Consider the following 16,775-nt stretch of genomic DNA (forward strand, 5'->3'; position numbering starts at 1 on the left):
CGCTGTGGTGGAGACGCTGCAAGATGGAGGGACATGGGTTCCAGTGTACGACGACGATGACTTCAGTCTGAAGTTTAAGTGGTCAAGGCCTGCTAAGCTGAGCCCGGAGAGCCAAGCAACCATTGAGTGGAGGGTACCACAATCTGCGGCCGCCGGAGTTTATAGGATAAGACATTATGGAGCTTCTAAGTCGCTGTTTGGATCCATTAGTAGCTTCTCTGGCACTTCTAGCGCCTTTGTAGTTGTATGACATTATATTACTACATAAGTAAACATATCACTGCATAGTGTATAATTTATCAAATAAGAAAAGAGAAATTTGAGTTGACTTGTCCATCAAAATGATATCAAATATCTCAGGCTTCCTGTAACATCAAATATCAAGAGTTCAACCAATATAGTGAAGACGACGAATAAAATGGAACTGGATGATGTATTTTGTCAACAGAGGAGCCACTATATTGGTGTTTATGCAACCTGGAGAACCAACTCCACTTTTTCTCACATCATTGAATTATCTCACTTGTACTATTTTACACACTTCTCTGATGAGTTTTAGTTACAAACTTACAATCAACAAAAATCTCCACCTCGCTGTAACTTGAGGACTTGAAGCTAGGAGGCTCCTTGGAAAGGCATTTTCAAGGTATCGAAAATAGCATTCTGTGAGAATGTCTTCCTGAATCTCTCCAGCAATTCTCCTCCATCATTTGCCTGAGCTGCTGCATCAGCCGCTTCCTTTGCCATTCCAATACGTGCATAAGCCTGGGAGATGGCACAAAACACAAAACTCACACTAAAGGGTTTGATAGATTTTACAAATCTTGAATTGTACATGTTTTATATGCAGGACAGACCTCGCCTCTTTCCACAAGATCTGACAATTTGGGGATGTATTTTAGAGCTTCCGCTTTCTCATCAGCATCAATGCATGCCTCCACAAATGGACGGAACCCTTCATTCATGATATATATGCCAGTTAAAACACGATATAGACCAAAAAATGACTTTGTCTACACGCTTAAGTCTTAACATCAGTGCACTAGATGATGCTGTGTAAAATTACCCATTGGTGGTCTCTTTTCCTTTGAAAACTTTTCAAGTGCTGCCCAGTCTTTGATTGTAGCCAGAGCAAATGCTTTAAGAAAGTACCATCTTTTATCACTGACCTGAAAATTCAAACGGTATTGTGGTGAAGATGGTGATCTTACAGTCATCTATTGCACAACAGGGAAAAAAAAATCCTTATAGACCTTGAATTCTGTCTTCACTTTTATTGCAGCACGATTATTACCAAGGACAATACATGTGCGTATAGTATCATTGATGCTTGAATCAACAAAAATAGCCTGCTTCGTACTAACTTCTAGCTCATGCTGTATCCTGAAATACGTAACCAAAAAAAGACAATGAGATGAAGAGCAAAGAGAACATTGAAAACAAAGTTTCCAGTACAGCGAGGCTGCTTAGAAACAAAAAGAGCATATTGGCTTGCAACGATTACTTCAAGAGTTTTGCATGCTCCTCAGCAGCTTTAGACTCAAAAGTGTGTTCCTTTGTCTGAGAGAAAAGGTTTCTAGCTTTTTCTATTAACTTTATGCGTGGACCGTACAGAGGAGATCCTTTGCTAGCCATTGGGTTTTTCCCCATATCCCATGATTCTTTCCACAAAAGAAAAGCTACCTCCTGAAATAACAACAATATCAAGATTAACACAAACTTATTTGATGGTCATTAACTGTTTACAGGAGAAAACATTTAACAAACTGGTCCAACTTAGCTTCTGAACTAAGAGAATAAATCAATGAAAAACTTGATAACGAAATCGTACATGAATCTGGCCCGTAGATAAGAAGAAATCCTTCAGAAATTCATGTTTATGACACCTACAACGGGAAAATTCCATAACACCATTAGATACTTACAAAATAATACTGATTACAACTGCTTCGTTAAACCAAGTTTTGAAAAATGCAGTTTCAATTAATCAAGCATGCTAGATAGAAGATTTTCATACCGTGCATAAGCTACAAATAAATCACGTGCCAAAACTCTGCCTTGGATCATCGCAAAGAATTCCAAAGGAGGCCTCTGATAACCCCACAGATAAAAAACCAGTTAGTTCGTGTTGGTTAGAAAATCATACAGAATTCTTATAGTTAAAAGTATACATTTCACTAATAAATCAGTCAGAGACCTTTTGCCATATATGAAAGATAACCAGATAAATCAGGTCGGTATCACCACTCTCAGTTGCTTTCACTAAAGCAGTGTCTTCCTCCCCAATACTTAATAAAAGAGGAACCTGGGATTACATTAAATGATCACGAAACATGAATATCTCCTACTTCTGCATTAGGAATCCGAATGGGGAGGTGGACATCTTAGATAGGCAAACCTGTTTTGTGGAGCGTGGTTCATGTTCAACTAGCATTGCAGCTAACTTTCGACGGCCACAGTTATCAGCATGAGTGGCCACTGCAGCATAAGATATTCCTCTGCATAGTTGGAGCTGAAATTCAATGACATAAATCCTTAGAAGTCCATTAGTTCCTCCATCTCCCTATATATATCTTGCAAAGACTAATCAAAACTAGTATTTGAACCTTATCAAGTAAAACTTCAAGAAGATGAGCATCTGGAGTTGATGGTGAAGCAGTTATCTTTGCACATGCCCAATGCATTATCACCACTTCCTATATAACGCCAAAAACAGAAAATCATAAGGACCCTAAGGCTTGTACAATATTGGAGATAAAGGATGTCACAGGGGAAAATAGAATATCTTCTGACTCACTTTATTCATATCTAGGTACTCAGATATCCGCAGAGCAAGGAGGTGGTGATTAGAATTAATAAGGCGACTAATCAAAACCACTGGTGTCAATAACTGCACGCCAAATAAATTTAATGAGGAAAGGGTAGCTGCAAATGTTTCTTTCACGAGACAAACATATAAATTGCAAAAACCTTGTACTGCCGAATGCTAAGAGGTATGCCAATATCAGGATCGCGAACAGCATTTAGAACCCGCAAAGTTCTACAAGTCTCTTGGACACGCTCACGCTGGAAATTGCTGTTGAAGCTCACCGAGTGTTAGTCTAAGAAATTACATCACTGAAAGTCAATTTTTTACGACTAACCTGCAAAAAGCTTGTCCATAGCTTGCCGCTCGTAACAGAGCCCTCTGACGAGTTACATCAAATTCATGGCCAGCAGCATCAATACAGGATTCAACAGCCTCAGACAGTGATGAACGAATTAATCTCAAATTTTCATCTGCCTGACAGAAGAAGAGCAAATCAACTTCATCAGCCAGATCTAGGAATAGTAAATACAAACTCTTCTTCTCAACTCATTCCATTTCTCTGTAAGAACACCATATTCATTCTAAACCTAAAAATATTATCCTGACAATACAACATTAGCAACAGCATCAAGAACTGAGACACAAAAAACTTGACTATGAAGGAATCACATCATAATGTATAACATCTGCTACAGAGAACCATTAAGATGCCTATGCTTCTTCTTTTTATATGTCTACAGTAGCAAACCTACCTTAGCACTTCGCCTGTCAAAGTGATCCAAAGCATCATATAGCAAAGCTGCAGGTGATGTGCTTCCAATCCTAAAGATTGACTCAGTAGAATCAGGTACTCTTTGGAGAAATTCAAGGCTCGTGTTAGATAATATTCTCACTCCATCGCATTCCGGGATAAGAATTACAGGTTCATCATAGAAATAGTGAACAGGATCTCCCAAAGGACCCACCATCGTTAAATCCTCATCCCAATAGAGTAGCACAGTATCCATTCCACACCATGCCATTTGCTGTGGAGGAAGAGCTGACTAGAGAAATATACGATTAAAAGACATAGTCAAGTCACCATACTACAAAACGACCACCACTTTCCATTATAAGAAAGAACCAAGCATCTCAAGAGGCAATGATGCATACCTCACAACTGTAGTCAATAGCAATTTGTTTTGTTTCCATCTCAACAACAACAATCCGGCCATCATGAGTGAAGAGTGTTAGAAATTTTCCATTAGGTGATACAATCATCTTCTGGACCGGTCCAATCAAATTCACATAATCATCATTCTGCACATCAGAGTCGTTAACATTAGGCTCATCAACCCTAAAAGTTTGGACACTGTCCTCCTCGACACCGAAAATTTCATCGCCAACTGCTACCAACACCTCAACAGTCCCAGACATCGTGTACTTAGGTTCCCTCACAGCCAAGCAAGTCGGCTGAAGCATATCGTCTTCTGTTAACCCCGGCACATCAGGCAACTTAGAAGGCTTCATGGTATCGAAATCAGAGATACAGAACAACTGCCCTCCTTCTGTCAAGCAGACAACACCATTTCCCCAAAAGACACACTCCACCACATTCTGCTCATCGCACTCCTTTCCCATTGACATATTAGGCTCAATGAGCTCAGCGTGGATGTTGTAACGATAAATAGTACCATCTTGGACAATACAAATCAGTGTCTGATCATCAGACCAGGACATTCCAATCAAACGTCCCCCGGGATGCTTCCAGATCGTCTCAGAGTGAAGTAGACCTGCTGAGTTAAAGATGCGGAGCTTTCTAAGAGCAGATTCAGCATATAGTTGAACAATCTTGGAGTCATCTCGAATGACTGCAATTGGACCACCAAAGGAGGCACAAGCCACTTTGTTGCGACTCAAATCTACATGTTTCCATCTCATTTGGTATATCTCAGGCTTCCTATAATATCGATCATAGAGAAGCTGCCACTCCGCAGCAACAGACACGTTCGTCATCTTGTTCCCTCAGGAACAGGGGAGTAATCAAAACAACCTGGGTCATTAAAAAGATTTGAGTTTTTCAATTCCAAAATTCTATAAAGGTAAAGGCTTTACAATCAAAGTTCATCAATTTATAAGAAAACTTACTTTTAGTAATCGGAATCAACGTTTGGTCTAACAGTAGAATCGAACAAGGGTCGACGACGGATTTGTCGACGGAGTTTTGAGAAAGAGAGATCGGAGCTCAGAGCCTAGAACGAACAAAACAAACAAGCCACGATCCTTTTTTATTCTTTTTAGGGGCAGCATCGTCTTTTCATCTTATAAATTAGCTTTTTAAAAATACATTTTTATTCTTTTTTTAATAATAAATACTATATTTTTCGTGTTTTATAAATTTACTAAATATTGTGCTTTAAATATTTTTTTTAATGTGAAATAAATGGTTACAAAAAAAAATACAATAATACTTAAGTTTAATTAAGATTCACATAATGTATGTTAAGGGTAAAACAAATTCCAATTTTTTTTTTCTCATAACAATAACCATGATGAAGTCAACGGAATTCTCAAGTAAGAAATAATGATACAATTCAACGAAGCAAATCATAATGGTTTCTACCACTGTAAAGAAGCCTAACAACATTCTTGTTCGTCTTTCCTTTTCCCCAGCCTCCTCGAAACTCAGCTCCATACTCTTGGATCGGTATAAAACCTGACGCATACCCTCCTCTACCGTGCTGGATAAACAAATCCAAAAATATAACTCAAAGACCTGACTACGATCGAGACCTGACTTACTAGAACGAAAGAAACACCAATCCTTGTCTACTTTTAAAGACTCATAACTCAAAAGGGATTATTATTACCTCATGCTCGGGTATGTAGACGATGATTGGCTGTTTACACAGCTTGGAAAGAACCTGTTGAAAGCAAACACATTGACATTATTAGATCGTCTCTCTATGATGACAATTTTTGAGTTTACACAATGGGTGTGTGTTAGGAACTCACTAGTAGCTCAGACTCCCCTCCCCAAAAATCATGTCTTCCAATACGCTGGCAATAGCTGTGAAGTTAAGTGTTTAATGTGATAAGAGAAACATAGTCATTTAGCTGAAAAAAATGGGAAAAAAGTGAATGGATACTCACCGTTTCAGAGACTCATCAACAGCAATAGCCACTAAAGCTTCTTTGTACTTCTCCCTTTCCTTGGGATCATTGCATATAACCTCTTTCACAGCCATTCGTAACTCATCTGTGTAAATCAAATGCAAGTTTCTTGCCATAAAGACACATGATGAACAAGATATAGCATTCTCAACAATCAATAGACAACAGAACCCACAAAAGGAAAACATTTTCCCACCTAAAAGGCTAACAACAGACTGAAAGAACTCTACTTTTGATTTCTTAAACTCAGTAACCTCAAGACAGCTCAATCTCTTAGTTCTCAAAAAACACACAACAAACATCAAAGCAAGGCTATATGATAAAATATATATAGTCACCTGCATCATCCCTCTCTCGCGTGGGGTTAAGAGTAACACCTTTGTTAAAGGCCATCCCTTTCACCTAATTTACATTGAAAACATCACAACATTTCTTCAGGAAACCTCAGTAAAAGAACACAGAGAATCAGAGAAAGCAAAAGACTACAATACCAATGCTCGAAACAGACATCGTCCATCCCCTTTAACTCTATCCACAGCGTACTGCTCAACTTTTTTCTTTGCAGGAGACTGATTCCTAGACATGAATATCGCAGATTAGCGTTAAAGTGTTTTCAAGAAAGACTCAAATTTTTTTTTAATTCAATGGTTTAAGAGCTGATTTAAACCTACCTGGAAGAACCGATTCTGGCGAAGAACACATAGCTATTGCCCTTAGTGACACTCAAGAACGAAGCAGGGAGTGAAGACTGCGAAGTGGAGGAAATTGAATCTGAAACAGAAGCAGTAGGGGAAGAAACAAGCTCGAACCGAGCGAACCCATTTCTCAGCTGCTCAAGAATGTTATCTGCAATAATAAAAATCCCAAATTGATGATTGCAGTTGATGATTAAACGAGAAGAAAGCAAAATGGGATGATGAAAAGGAATGAAGTAATTACTGTTGGAAGGTTTGAGCTCCATGGAATCTCTTGCAAGGGAGATAAGGGGAATTCGAATTTGGGACTTGAAGTCCCTTGAAGAAGGGAAGAAGGGAAGAAGAGCAAAGGTGTAGGCATTTCAAATCGTATCCGATACATAAGATAATAACTCATAACGAACACAAATCCGTTGTAGTCTAGCTGGTCAGGATACTCGGCTCTCACCCGAGAGACCCGGGTTCGAGTCCCGGCAACGGAGTTTTTTTTTTGTTTTTTGTTTTTAAGCCGGCTGATTAATTTAACTAAGGAAAAATAGTCCAATAAACGTCACCGCTACATAACCTAACCCCACCAAATCCACCGGAACATATCCAAAACTTTAATAGTTTTTGTTTATTTGAAGTGATAGGTATCAAATCTCACACGTAGGAGGAGCCACGTGGGCACGTGCGAGAGAGCAAGGTCTAAAACTTTATGGTTTAACGACCAACCGGAAAATTCTGGCAATTGGCAACAAAAGACAGAACCCAAGCTGAAGCTGTGTGTTTATTTCCCAATCTGCATAAGAAATATCGAAAACACTTCCACACAAAATCCACGCGCTCTCTTCACGCTCACTCACTCGCATAACACTTGTTTTGTTCCTTCCTACCTTCAATTTTTTTTTTTCAAATACTACGATCTCTTCGATGCTTCTTTCCTTATTCATTCCCTTTTGAGTCTGCCCACCTTCTTCGCCTCGGATCTTTGATTTTTCTTCGTGTTTTGAGGTAAAGTTTGATTCTTTGAGCTGGGTTTTGTTTAGTCATTGATGGGTTTGAGTCTTTTTTGGAATTTGATATTTGCTTGACGCAAAATAATCAATTGAACGAATCTGACCCATATGATTTAATCTCTCGTGGATTTAGTAGTGATCGATTGATTTATTCTCTAATTTAGTCTTTGGTTTTGGTTATTTTAGAGGATTGGGATCTGTTTGGAGTGGATCCATTCAAGTAGTAATTCGAAGAAATCAACCTCAGCTATCGAGGCACAAAAACAAAAAAAAAATGGCTTCAATGTCTCATTCATCACTAGCATTAGGCGGAGCTTCTTCTGCTTCTGCTTCGGATTACTTGCGTAGTTCGACCAAGGGTGTTAATGGGGTACCATTGAAAACCCTAGGAAGAGCAGTGTTTACTACCACCAGAAGAAAGAGCTTGGCTGTGACAGCTCGGCTCAAGAAAGGTAAGAAATTTGACCATCCATGGCCGGCGAATCCTGACCCTAATGTGAAAGGAGGAGTCTTGTCGTACCTGTCTGAGTTCAAACCTTTGGGAGATACTCAGAAGCCTGTCACTTTGGATTTCGAGAAGCCACTAGTCGAATTGGAGAAGAAGATTGTCGATGTATGAATGAGAATACTAATCATCGTAGTTTGATTGCTAATGTCAGTTGTCTGGAGTGTAGTTTTCACTAAACAGTTTTGGTCCTTGTGATTCAGGTGAGGAAGATGGCGAATGAAACTGGCTTGGACTTTACTGAGCAGATCATCACTTTGGAGAACAAGTATAGACAGGCACTGAAAGATCTTTACACACATCTCACTCCGATACAACGTGTGAACATTGCACGCCATCCCAACCGACCTACTTTCCTTGATCATATACATAACATCACTGACAAGGTCTGGTTTCTCAGTAATAAGGCTTTTTTTTTTTTGTCATGCATTGAGGATAAATTCTTGGTTTTTTTAATCCTTGGTACTCTCTGTTCTTGTTTCAGTTTATGGAGCTTCATGGAGACCGAGCAGGGTATGATGACCCTGCAATCGTAACGGGGATTGGAACCATTGATGGAAAGCGATATATGTTCATAGGTCACCAGAAAGGTAGAAACACCAAAGAAAATATAATGCGTAACTTTGGGATGCCTACTCCTCATGGGTATGTTTGCTTCACTAGGAACTTTCTGGTTTGTACTTCAAATAGATATATATTCAAAGTGAACAAGACTCTTATCAGAATTTCTGTAATGCCAACAACAGTTACAGGAAGGCACTACGGATGATGTATTACGCAGATCATCACGGTTTTCCCATCGTGACATTCATCGACACTCCTGGAGCCTATGCTGACCTTAAATCCGAGGAACTTGGACAGGTACAGGGCTTGTCTTTTAATGTTTAAACTTCGAAGTGTACTGGTTTATCTGCAGCATTACATTTTCTTTTGCTTTTCTGTATAATAGGGTGAAGCGATAGCCAACAATCTGAGGACAATGTTTGGCCTGAAAGTTCCAATTCTTTCTATTGTCATTGGGGAAGGTGGTTCTGGTGGGGCCCTAGCCATTGGCTGTGCTAATAAGATGTTGATGCTCGAAAATGCAGTTTTCTATGTTGCCAGGTAAAAATTTCCCACAATGTAGATATGATTATATAATATTTCTACGGATTGATTTATCAACATCTGTTGTTTTACCTTTCACAGTCCAGAGGCCTGTGCAGCGATCTTGTGGAAGACTTCCAAGGCTGCCCCTGAGGTCTGTTCACTGTTCTTCTACTCGATTAAGTGATCATGTAGAATCTAAAGTTACAACTGAAATCAAATTCTTGTACGCAGGCTGCTGAAAAGCTTAGAATTACTTCCAAGGAGCTGGTCAAGCTTAATGTAGCCGATGGAATCATTCCTGTAACTGATTCTACTCTTTATCTATTTATTTTTTTTGCCTCTTACACCACTTTTTGTCGCTTTGGATTAAGGTGTTACTCTCTTACATGTTGTACAGGAACCGCTTGGTGGGGCACATGCTGATCCTTCATGGACATCGCAGCAGATAAAGATTGCTATCAATGAAAACATGAATGTAAGGCATAGTTATTTGCCTCAACACTGAACGTGGATCAAAAAGGTCTTTAACTTTCGTGTTTTTTGTAGGAATTCGGGAAAATGAGTGGGGAGGAGCTGCTGAAGCACAGGATGGCTAAGTACCGAAAGATTGGAGTGTTCATAGAGGGTGAAGAAATAGAGCCGAGTAGGAAAATCAACATGAAGAAGAGGGAAGCCGTGTTTTCAGACAGCCGGAAGCTGCAGGGTGAGGTTGACAATCTGAAGGAGCAGATTATGAAAGCCAAGGAAACGTCTTCAGAGGAAGAGCCTTCGAGTGAAGTTCTTAATGAGATGATTGAGAAACTCAAATCAGAGATAGATGACGAGTACACTGAAGCTGCAAGAGCAGTAGGTTTGGAGGAGAGGCTAACGGCAATGCGAGAAGAGTTCTCGAAAGCGAGTGCAGAGGAGCATCTTATGCACCCGGTTCTAATTGAGAAAATCGAGAAGCTTAAGGAAGAGTTCAATACCCGTTTGACTGACGCGCCTAACTATGATAGCCTAAAATCTAAGCTGAACATGCTGAGGGACTTTTCAAGAGCCAAGGCAGCATCAGAAGCTACTTCAATGAGAAAGGAGATCAATAAGCGGTTCCAGGAAGCAGTTAACCGCCCTGAAATTAGAGAAAAAGTTGAGGCAATCAAAGCTGAGGTCGCGAGCTCAGGAGCTTCATCTTTTGAAGAGTTACCAGATGAACTAAAAGAAAAAGTTATGAAGACGAAAGGGGAGGTTGAAGCAGAGATGGCTGGTGTGTTAAAGTCAATGGGTCTGGAACTGGAAGCTGTGAAACCAAATCTGAAGGATGTGGCTGAGCAGCAGACCTTTGCCCCATCCGAAAACCTTCAAGAAAAGTATGAAAAGCTGAACCAAGAAATCAACGAGAAGATTGCGGAGGTGGTGAGGACACCACAGATCAAGAGCATGGTGGAGTTGCTGAAAGTGGAAACCGCAAAGGCGAGCCAAACGCCTGGTGTCACCGAGGCAAGTCAGAAGATTGAAGCACTTGAGCAACAGATAAAGCAGAAGATTGCAGAGACTCTGAGTATGTCAGGACTTCAGGAAAAGCAAGAGGAGCTTGAGAAGGAGCTCGCAGCTGCACGTGAACTAGCTGCAGAGGAATCAGACGGGAGTGTGAAAGAAGATGATGACGACGACGAAGATAGTTCAGAATCTGGAAAGTCAGAGATCATTAACCCCAGCTTCGCCTGAAGCACAGAACAAGACATTGTTTGTAAGTCAGAAATCTTTCTATTTTCATTCACAAAAACACAACCAATACTAACTAACACAAAGAAAACAAACTCGCAGGATCTTGAAGCTCTTTCGATTTCCCTGGTAAAAGAGGCTGTATCCTCCACACAATCTGAAGCAAAGAGAAAACATATAAACGCTTAGTGGAGAAACAGCAACTACAAAAGACTTGCCTTCTCTAGTTTTAGCTACTAGAAACATGATTTCTGGATTGGATCAAGCGTTAGCTGTTGACTTTTTTGTCTTTTGATTCATTTCTGTATTTGTTATGTCTTTTTGTTTCGTTAGAACACTTAGTTTTGTCTTTCTAAGTCTCACATGACGTACGTAACGCTTTCACCCCCTCTTGTGCTCAAACCTTTTGATATTTATAGATTTGTCTAAATAATAAACAGTTTTTTTTTTTTTTTCACTGTTGAAGAATCTAAACCAAATTACTGAACATTTTGGAACAAATTCACTATATAAAGTTGAGACATAAACATGACATATCGTATTTTCAGTACACAAAAGGAATAACAGCTTTTCGAGTCTTGGGATACTCGTCCTTGAACTTGTCACTATACCACTTGTGACTCGCACGTGCGCGCGGGATCAAATTGGAACAAGTGTACAGAAAAAAACCAATACCGGCCCAAGACCAAGTCATGACAGCCCAGCCCAACCATTCGACGACTTCTCCAAAGTAATTCGGGCAGCTTACAAGCTCGAACCATCCTCCTCTCGGTATCACATAGCCTCCACGGTTCTCTTTCTTCAATCGTACCAAAGTCCGGTCTGACGTGATGTTAATCCACATACCGGCTACAAAAACCACCAAACCAATAATAAACCGCCACCAGAACCACAGTCCGTCTTCGTAGTCGTCCTTGTAGTGAGAAACCCACCTCGCCTGTTTAAATTGAAATGTTCCGGTTTAGTTTGATTCTTTGCATCTAATTTTATTAACCAGAAAAATCGAACCAAACCGAAATAAGCTGGACAGTAGACTCGTACCTGGATATAAGCGTTGAGGAGATTAAAGGTGAAAGCCATGGCGGCGATACTGATCGGAAAACCACTTTTTCCAGAGGAGGAGCTGCGGAGGAGACGAAGAGGGTAAAGGATGGTGCGGTGGAAGTAATGGATGAGATAAGGAGAGATTAAGATGAGAGACTTATGATTGAGAGCGTGACGACCAAAGGGGAAGACAAGGAGCGTTAGCCACAAGGTCGGGCTCTCCATGAGGAACCAAGCAATCGGCGGAGATACCGACGGACCCCATCCGGTACGGTTGTGTTTGCCGTAAGGAGCTTGGAGGAATTTGAGAGCGACGGCGGTCGGTGGACCGGAGAAAATTAGGGTGAGGAGACAGTAGCGGAAGAAGGTTTGATCGGCGATCTCTTCCATTTTTTTCTTTTGGGGGAGTTTTCGAATTGGGGAAAAGATCAGATCTCTCCGTCTCCGGGGTAGAGAGTTCAAATACGAAGATAGGGTGAGTGATGAACGAAAAGTCAAAAAAAAAAAAAAAAAAANAAAAAAAAAAAAAATGGATTTAATATTTTTGTTTCCTTTTTCGGTGAGTAGATTTTTTACTGTAAATTGACAAAAAGGGATCTATGAAAAATGAATATTTAACAAATAGCCAAAATATTTGGGGGTGAATCTCTCTTTACAAATGTTAAATTTGGTGAAAATGTGCCAGCATTAAAATGTTTAGCAAACTCGTGCTTATGCTTTTTAATTTCATAAATGTTTAGCAAATGTGATAGTATATAGTATTAATAGGATTTTTTTTTTTTTTTTTTCTTTTTTGTGGGGTTGTAGTAAAAAAGACTAAATATAATATCTCAAAAAATTGTGGGTTTACAAATATTAAAATTTGACCGAAAAAAATATAAAATTTGACCACAAAATGTGATTTGGCAATTGTGGATTCGACACGTATTGTTTCTTCCGACATCGGGGATAAAGATAATGAACCATGCATTGAGCTACAACAATTTGACCAAGACTTGAATTTATAGCTCAGCTGACGTTTGAGATTACGAAATAATTACAGGTATCCTAATTAAAGATCTAATCGTGTTAAAAAATAGGAGCGCTCTTTTTTGGATCTAGAAGACTCGTTCTCCGGTTGCAAAAACGATCCAGAACACAGTGGTTGCAAAGTAAAGAACCGCCGTCAACGTCAAAAACGCCTGAAAAGACCCGAGCCATTGCACGAAATATCCCGTCCCTATTGTACTTACGATCGCAGCGAACGTGCCCACACAATTCGAAATACCTGTCTCAGCACATACAGCCCTAACTTTTTCAGCAAGAAATAACGAAAAAACAATTCTAGAAAGAAAAAAAGATCCACCATATGTTGACATTTACCGTGTAGGAAACCAGCATATTGTGGTGCAATGTCCTGTTTCCGCAAATAGAAACCAAAACAATGTTGTGAGATTCAAGATTATCCCAAAAATGGTTAGGTTAGTGATCAAATCAATCCCAAAATGGTTAGTTTAGTGATCAAGTCAATCTTGGAATAAAATGGTTTATATATAAGGTTTTATAATTAACGTACTTGCATATTGAGGAGAAACCCAGCTTGGCTAAAGGAACTCAAGCTTAATGCAATGGTCATGAAAACCGCTGCACAAGTAGGCGTCTTTGCGTAGTTGAGGCAGAGCAAAGACAATCCAGGACCCATAAATCCTATAGACTGTACAATTCAAAGCCAAGACTTTCCTTTAGAATAATGTGAGAAAATAAAATCTTACATTTTTGGCTTTTGTTAACTTCAGTATTGCATTTTTTTATAATCACCTGCATAACCTTCCGGACAAAGGTTACAGAGTGACCAGTTCTGATCATGAAGTCTGATGCTGCACCTGCATAGTAACTTGTGACCGCCATTGCCGCCCATGGAACAGCGCTGAACCAAGCCGCTTGCTTCAAATTCACATTAAACACCTGTGGATCGAACAACATAAAACATCATCATCTTTTCATTTCTTATCTAAATCAAAACAAGAAATAATCCCTAGCTATATACTTACGGTTTGGAAGTAAACAGGCATCCATGAGAGAAGAACAAAGTATCCCTGTCAACAACAACTAACGGAAACCGTGTGAGAGTTTATGAAAAAGAAGATAAGACATTACTCTTACAAAAGGATACTATCAAACTCAAACTCACCCAGTTATTAGTCACATTAGCGATAATGATCGCCCAAGTGGGCATTTTCGAGAAAAGTAGTCGCACAGGTGGGTCTGGATTTGTCGGCGGGTCAACCGGTTTTCCAGCCTGGATAAGGCTGAGTTCTGACCCGGTTATGAATCGACTGTCTTGAGGGTTGTTTGTAACGCCGCTTGACCAACTTGACGTCCACAATAGACCTAAGGATGCAAAAAGAATGAATGGACCAGAGATCCCTATAGATGATAACAAGAGTGGCGCCAGCAGAAGTCCCGCCACGTTTCCCATGTGAAACCCGGCCATCGATATACCAACCGCACTCGCTCGTTCATCGGTAGGGAACCACCTGAAACAGTACACGTTTACGTTACACATATAAGTTAGGTTTGTGATTGTTTTCAAACCCCATTTTCTACGTATGCGGTTTACATAGTTAAGAAGTAGTAAAACGTTTTGAGTTATTCAGAAAGTATGTTCTTGAATGTAAGGACTCACCTTGAGAGAATTGTGGTCATAGAGGGCAATGCAACGCCTTGAGCGAGGCCAAAGAAGGTTCGGACACACAATAACGCTAAGGTCGAGTGTGTAGCTGCCCAAGGAGTGAGTATAGTGGCTAAGGACCATAATGCCACTCCCCAAGCCAATACTCTTTTTCCTCCATACCGATCCACTAGTGCTCCTCCGATAACCGATGAAAAAATGTAACCCCATAGGAAGGAGGACTGCAAAATCAAAAAGTGTTTCAATCCATAGCACGTAATTAAGAAACCATTGTGTATGCCAAACAATGTTAAAGTGGTGCTAATCCAAGAAGGATATCATATATTTATTATAATATACATATATTGGTGATAAAAACTTTGTGGGTGACATCGCCCCACACATACAAACGTTTGTTTTATGCATTATTACTACACCTACTTTGTTTCTCACATAGTTAGAATTTTAATATTTCAAAATGACCCACATGTTTATTAAAATTTCTAAACATATTTGGAAGTCATAATTATAAGTAAACCATATATAATGATCTTATATGAAACTTATATGATCCACACGACTTTTAGATTTGTAAAAACTTTAGTATATCAGTCTATATATTCATATATTTTGGAACACATAATTTGCATCTTTCATTTGAGTAAACTCATGTGAGTCCATTTTGTTAACATTATTTCTGTTTTTTATTGGGCAAATTTTGTTATAATTAATAGAAAATACCAATATAGCGTGTTGGTCAAACCAGGAATTTAGAAGAAAATAATTATCTATAGTAATTGAGGACTCAAATTGGATCCTCTATAATGGAATTGAATAATTCCAAAATGTGAGGGATTGGATTTTTGTGACTGGCTTTGAAGCCACACAAAACCTCTGAAAAAAAACAAAATAAAGGACAATTAACGCGACCCACACCATAAACAGATTGGGTGATATCAGTGATTCACATTCACGCTAACGTCAAAAGCCATCTCCACCGCTTGAAACAACGCACCAACCTTTTTTCCTCAACAACTACTCCATCTTTTTCTAATTTATATCAAATATTATTATTTTTTTTTAATCACCCGATGTTTCAGTAAGTGTTTAACAAGTTTATAGATACAATTACGGAATTTACAAACGTTTGAAATCCGTAATAAACTGTATGTTTTAGCTAAAATCTTGAAATCTTCGTTTTCGTTATCTTGTTTAAAGTTGATTACTCCAAGGCCAAGATACGCGGATCAAGAATGTAATCTAGAGTTAATGAAAACATTATTAGGGGATTTAGAAAGTACCTGAACTACCCCTAAGAAAGAACTCGACCAAGCAAGCTTCTCGGCAAGTGGAACCACCGCAACGGACATAACAACTCGGTCAGCGTTACACAGACACATCATGCACGCCATCAGTATCACTACTTTAATCCTTTCCGGCATCATCGGTATCGCGTCCGTCTCTCCTCCTCCGATCGTTACTCCCTCCGCCGCGCATCTTTCCGGCGATTGGTTTCTTTTTTTCTTCGCCGCCGCAACCACCGCCTCGCCTCTTCTTTTCCCTTTTACTTGCCACGCGGAACGTATATTATCGCGTTGAGTATGATTTTTTCGGGCTTCGAACCCGACCGGCACAAGGGCTTTCTTGCTTAAGATTGGATTCCGGCGGAAACTTAATAAACATGACGAATGCTGCAAAGGTATTACCAACGATGTTACCGCCATTAAATTACTTAAGAAAAGATTAAATTTTCATATTAGTAAAGGTTTAGGAGTGGTTAGAGGAACGAGAGAGAGAGAGAGAGAGAGAGAGAGAGAGAGGACGATGCTGTCATGAAAGAAACGTTTGAAAGTCTTTTGTACTGACTGGCGTGGTGTGTTTGGTGGTGAAGGCTACTTTACTCAATGTTAAAAAAATACTAGTTTATGCTGCGTCCTCTTACGTGGTGACACGTCATGTGTTTCATATGACAAAGTGCCTCTACCACGTCAACAAGACTACGGACTACCGAGTTATTAATTAACGGAGCTTCCGTTATAATCAACCTTAACAATTCCAATTTGTATTGGGTTTATATAAGTGAAAATATGTCCGCATAAGTCAATACAATCGCTGTCTACGTGAAAAA

General features: G+C 39.5%; 5 protein-coding genes and 1 non-coding gene across 7 annotated transcripts in view; 2 read left to right on the plus strand and 4 right to left on the minus strand.

Annotated features, from left to right (window-relative positions):
* LOC104792595 (protein VACUOLELESS1-like) overlaps nucleotides 1–5,054 on the minus strand; it is a 5,514-nt gene extending 460 nt beyond the window's left edge. The window contains exons 1-16 of one of the 2 annotated variants that reach the window (XR_769079.2): nucleotides 4,937–5,054; nucleotides 3,962–4,841; nucleotides 3,562–3,852; nucleotides 3,144–3,283; nucleotides 2,971–3,076; nucleotides 2,798–2,890; nucleotides 2,607–2,696; nucleotides 2,399–2,512; nucleotides 2,198–2,305; nucleotides 2,018–2,091; nucleotides 1,832–1,886; nucleotides 1,505–1,686; nucleotides 1,254–1,383; nucleotides 1,067–1,169; nucleotides 858–955; nucleotides 478–765 (exon numbers count right to left, since the gene is read on the minus strand). Coding sequence is in view for 1 of the 2 variants with exons in the window: in XM_010518782.2 (XP_010517084.1) it covers nucleotides 616–765; nucleotides 858–955; nucleotides 1,067–1,169; nucleotides 1,254–1,383; nucleotides 1,505–1,686; nucleotides 1,832–1,886; nucleotides 2,018–2,091; nucleotides 2,198–2,305; nucleotides 2,399–2,512; nucleotides 2,607–2,696; nucleotides 2,798–2,890; nucleotides 2,971–3,076; nucleotides 3,144–3,283; nucleotides 3,562–3,852; nucleotides 3,962–4,804 (2,577 nt within the window). In the remaining variant the exon portion in view is untranslated. Of the gene's footprint in view, nucleotides 1–396; nucleotides 766–857; nucleotides 956–1,066; nucleotides 1,170–1,253; nucleotides 1,384–1,504; nucleotides 1,687–1,831; nucleotides 1,887–2,017; nucleotides 2,092–2,197; nucleotides 2,306–2,398; nucleotides 2,513–2,606; nucleotides 2,697–2,797; nucleotides 2,891–2,970; nucleotides 3,077–3,143; nucleotides 3,284–3,561; nucleotides 3,853–3,961; nucleotides 4,842–4,936 lie in introns of those variants that run through there. The other variant, XM_010518782.2, reaches the window with a different exon arrangement.
* On the minus strand, nucleotides 5,257–7,009 carry LOC104792597 (OTU domain-containing protein At3g57810). The gene is made up of 8 exons (XM_010518784.1): nucleotides 6,902–7,009; nucleotides 6,634–6,808; nucleotides 6,454–6,538; nucleotides 6,301–6,364; nucleotides 5,942–6,047; nucleotides 5,804–5,858; nucleotides 5,659–5,712; nucleotides 5,257–5,529 (listed from the first exon to the last, which is right to left on the minus strand). Exons 1-8 carry the CDS (start codon nucleotides 6,921–6,923, stop codon nucleotides 5,383–5,385), a joined length of 708 nt encoding a protein of 235 aa, XP_010517086.1. The 5' UTR covers nucleotides 6,924–7,009; the 3' UTR covers nucleotides 5,257–5,382.
* On the plus strand, nucleotides 7,067–7,139 carry TRNAE-CUC. The gene has a single exon. It is a non-coding gene; the product is annotated as a tRNA-Glu (tRNA).
* Nucleotides 7,384–11,402, plus strand: LOC104792599 (acetyl-coenzyme A carboxylase carboxyl transferase subunit alpha, chloroplastic). Its single transcript, XM_010518786.1, has 11 exons — nucleotides 7,384–7,650; nucleotides 7,842–8,268; nucleotides 8,364–8,546; nucleotides 8,645–8,805; nucleotides 8,907–9,021; nucleotides 9,110–9,264; nucleotides 9,349–9,400; nucleotides 9,481–9,549; nucleotides 9,647–9,724; nucleotides 9,796–10,978; nucleotides 11,056–11,402. Exons 2-10 carry the CDS (start codon nucleotides 7,930–7,932, stop codon nucleotides 10,954–10,956), a joined length of 2,313 nt encoding a protein of 770 aa, XP_010517088.1. The 5' UTR covers nucleotides 7,384–7,650; nucleotides 7,842–7,929; the 3' UTR covers nucleotides 10,957–10,978; nucleotides 11,056–11,402.
* Nucleotides 11,418–12,506, minus strand: LOC104792598 (steroid 5-alpha-reductase DET2-like). The gene is made up of 2 exons (XM_010518785.2): nucleotides 11,995–12,506; nucleotides 11,418–11,890 (listed from the first exon to the last, which is right to left on the minus strand). The coding sequence occupies exons 1-2, from the start codon at nucleotides 12,385–12,387 to the stop codon at nucleotides 11,498–11,500; spliced, it is 786 nt and encodes a 261-aa protein (XP_010517087.1). The 5' UTR covers nucleotides 12,388–12,506; the 3' UTR covers nucleotides 11,418–11,497.
* On the minus strand, nucleotides 12,874–16,520 carry LOC104792601 (probable anion transporter 3, chloroplastic). The gene is made up of 8 exons (XM_010518787.2): nucleotides 15,949–16,520; nucleotides 14,663–14,889; nucleotides 14,168–14,513; nucleotides 14,028–14,072; nucleotides 13,795–13,941; nucleotides 13,553–13,690; nucleotides 13,360–13,393; nucleotides 12,874–13,264 (listed from the first exon to the last, which is right to left on the minus strand). The coding sequence occupies exons 1-8, from the start codon at nucleotides 16,369–16,371 to the stop codon at nucleotides 13,095–13,097; spliced, it is 1,530 nt and encodes a 509-aa protein (XP_010517089.1). The 5' UTR covers nucleotides 16,372–16,520; the 3' UTR covers nucleotides 12,874–13,094.

The sequence above is a fragment of the Camelina sativa genome, chromosome 6 (assembly GCF_000633955.1).
Source record: "Camelina sativa cultivar DH55 chromosome 6, Cs, whole genome shotgun sequence".
Classification (NCBI taxonomy): domain Eukaryota; kingdom Viridiplantae; phylum Streptophyta; class Magnoliopsida; order Brassicales; family Brassicaceae; genus Camelina; species Camelina sativa.

What these genes read in the sequence shown, in the direction of transcription:
- LOC104792597 (XM_010518784.1), bottom strand. Translation starts at nt 6,923, where the DNA reads ATGGAGCTCAAACCTTCCAACA. An exon ending in GGAGCTCAAACCTTCCAACA is followed by an intron (nt 6,809 to 6,901) that starts GTAATTACTTCA and finishes TTATTATTGCAG; the next exon opens with ATAACATTCTTGAGCAGCTG. An exon ending in GATGTCTGTTTCGAGCATTG is followed by an intron (nt 6,365 to 6,453) that starts GTATTGTAGTCT and finishes AATGTAAATTAG; the next exon opens with GTGAAAGGGATGGCCTTTAA.
- LOC104792601 (XM_010518787.2), bottom strand. Translation starts at nt 16,371, where the DNA reads ATGGCGGTAACATCGTTGGTAATACCTTTGCAGCATTCGTCATGTTTA. An exon ending in CTAATGTGACTAATAACTGG is followed by an intron (nt 14,073 to 14,167) that starts GTGAGTTTGAGT and finishes TGTTGTTGACAG; the next exon opens with GGATACTTTGTTCTTCTCTC. An exon ending in TTGTCCGGAAGGTTATGCAG is followed by an intron (nt 13,691 to 13,794) that starts GTGATTATAAAA and finishes TGAATTGTACAG; the next exon opens with TCTATAGGATTTATGGGTCC.
- LOC104792599 (XM_010518786.1), top strand. Translation starts at nt 7,930, where the DNA reads ATGGCTTCAATGTCTCATTCATCACTAGCATTAGGCGGAGCTTCTTCT. An exon ending in TAGCCGATGGAATCATTCCT is followed by an intron (nt 9,550 to 9,646) that starts GTAACTGATTCT and finishes CATGTTGTACAG; the next exon opens with GAACCGCTTGGTGGGGCACA. An exon ending in CTATCAATGAAAACATGAAT is followed by an intron (nt 9,725 to 9,795) that starts GTAAGGCATAGT and finishes TGTTTTTTGTAG; the next exon opens with GAATTCGGGAAAATGAGTGG.
- LOC104792598 (XM_010518785.2), bottom strand. Translation starts at nt 12,387, where the DNA reads ATGGAAGAGATCGCCGATCAAACCTTCTTCCGCTACTGTCTCCTCACC. An exon ending in TCCTCAACGCTTATATCCAG is followed by an intron (nt 11,891 to 11,994) that starts GTACGAGTCTAC and finishes CAATTTAAACAG; the next exon opens with GCGAGGTGGGTTTCTCACTA.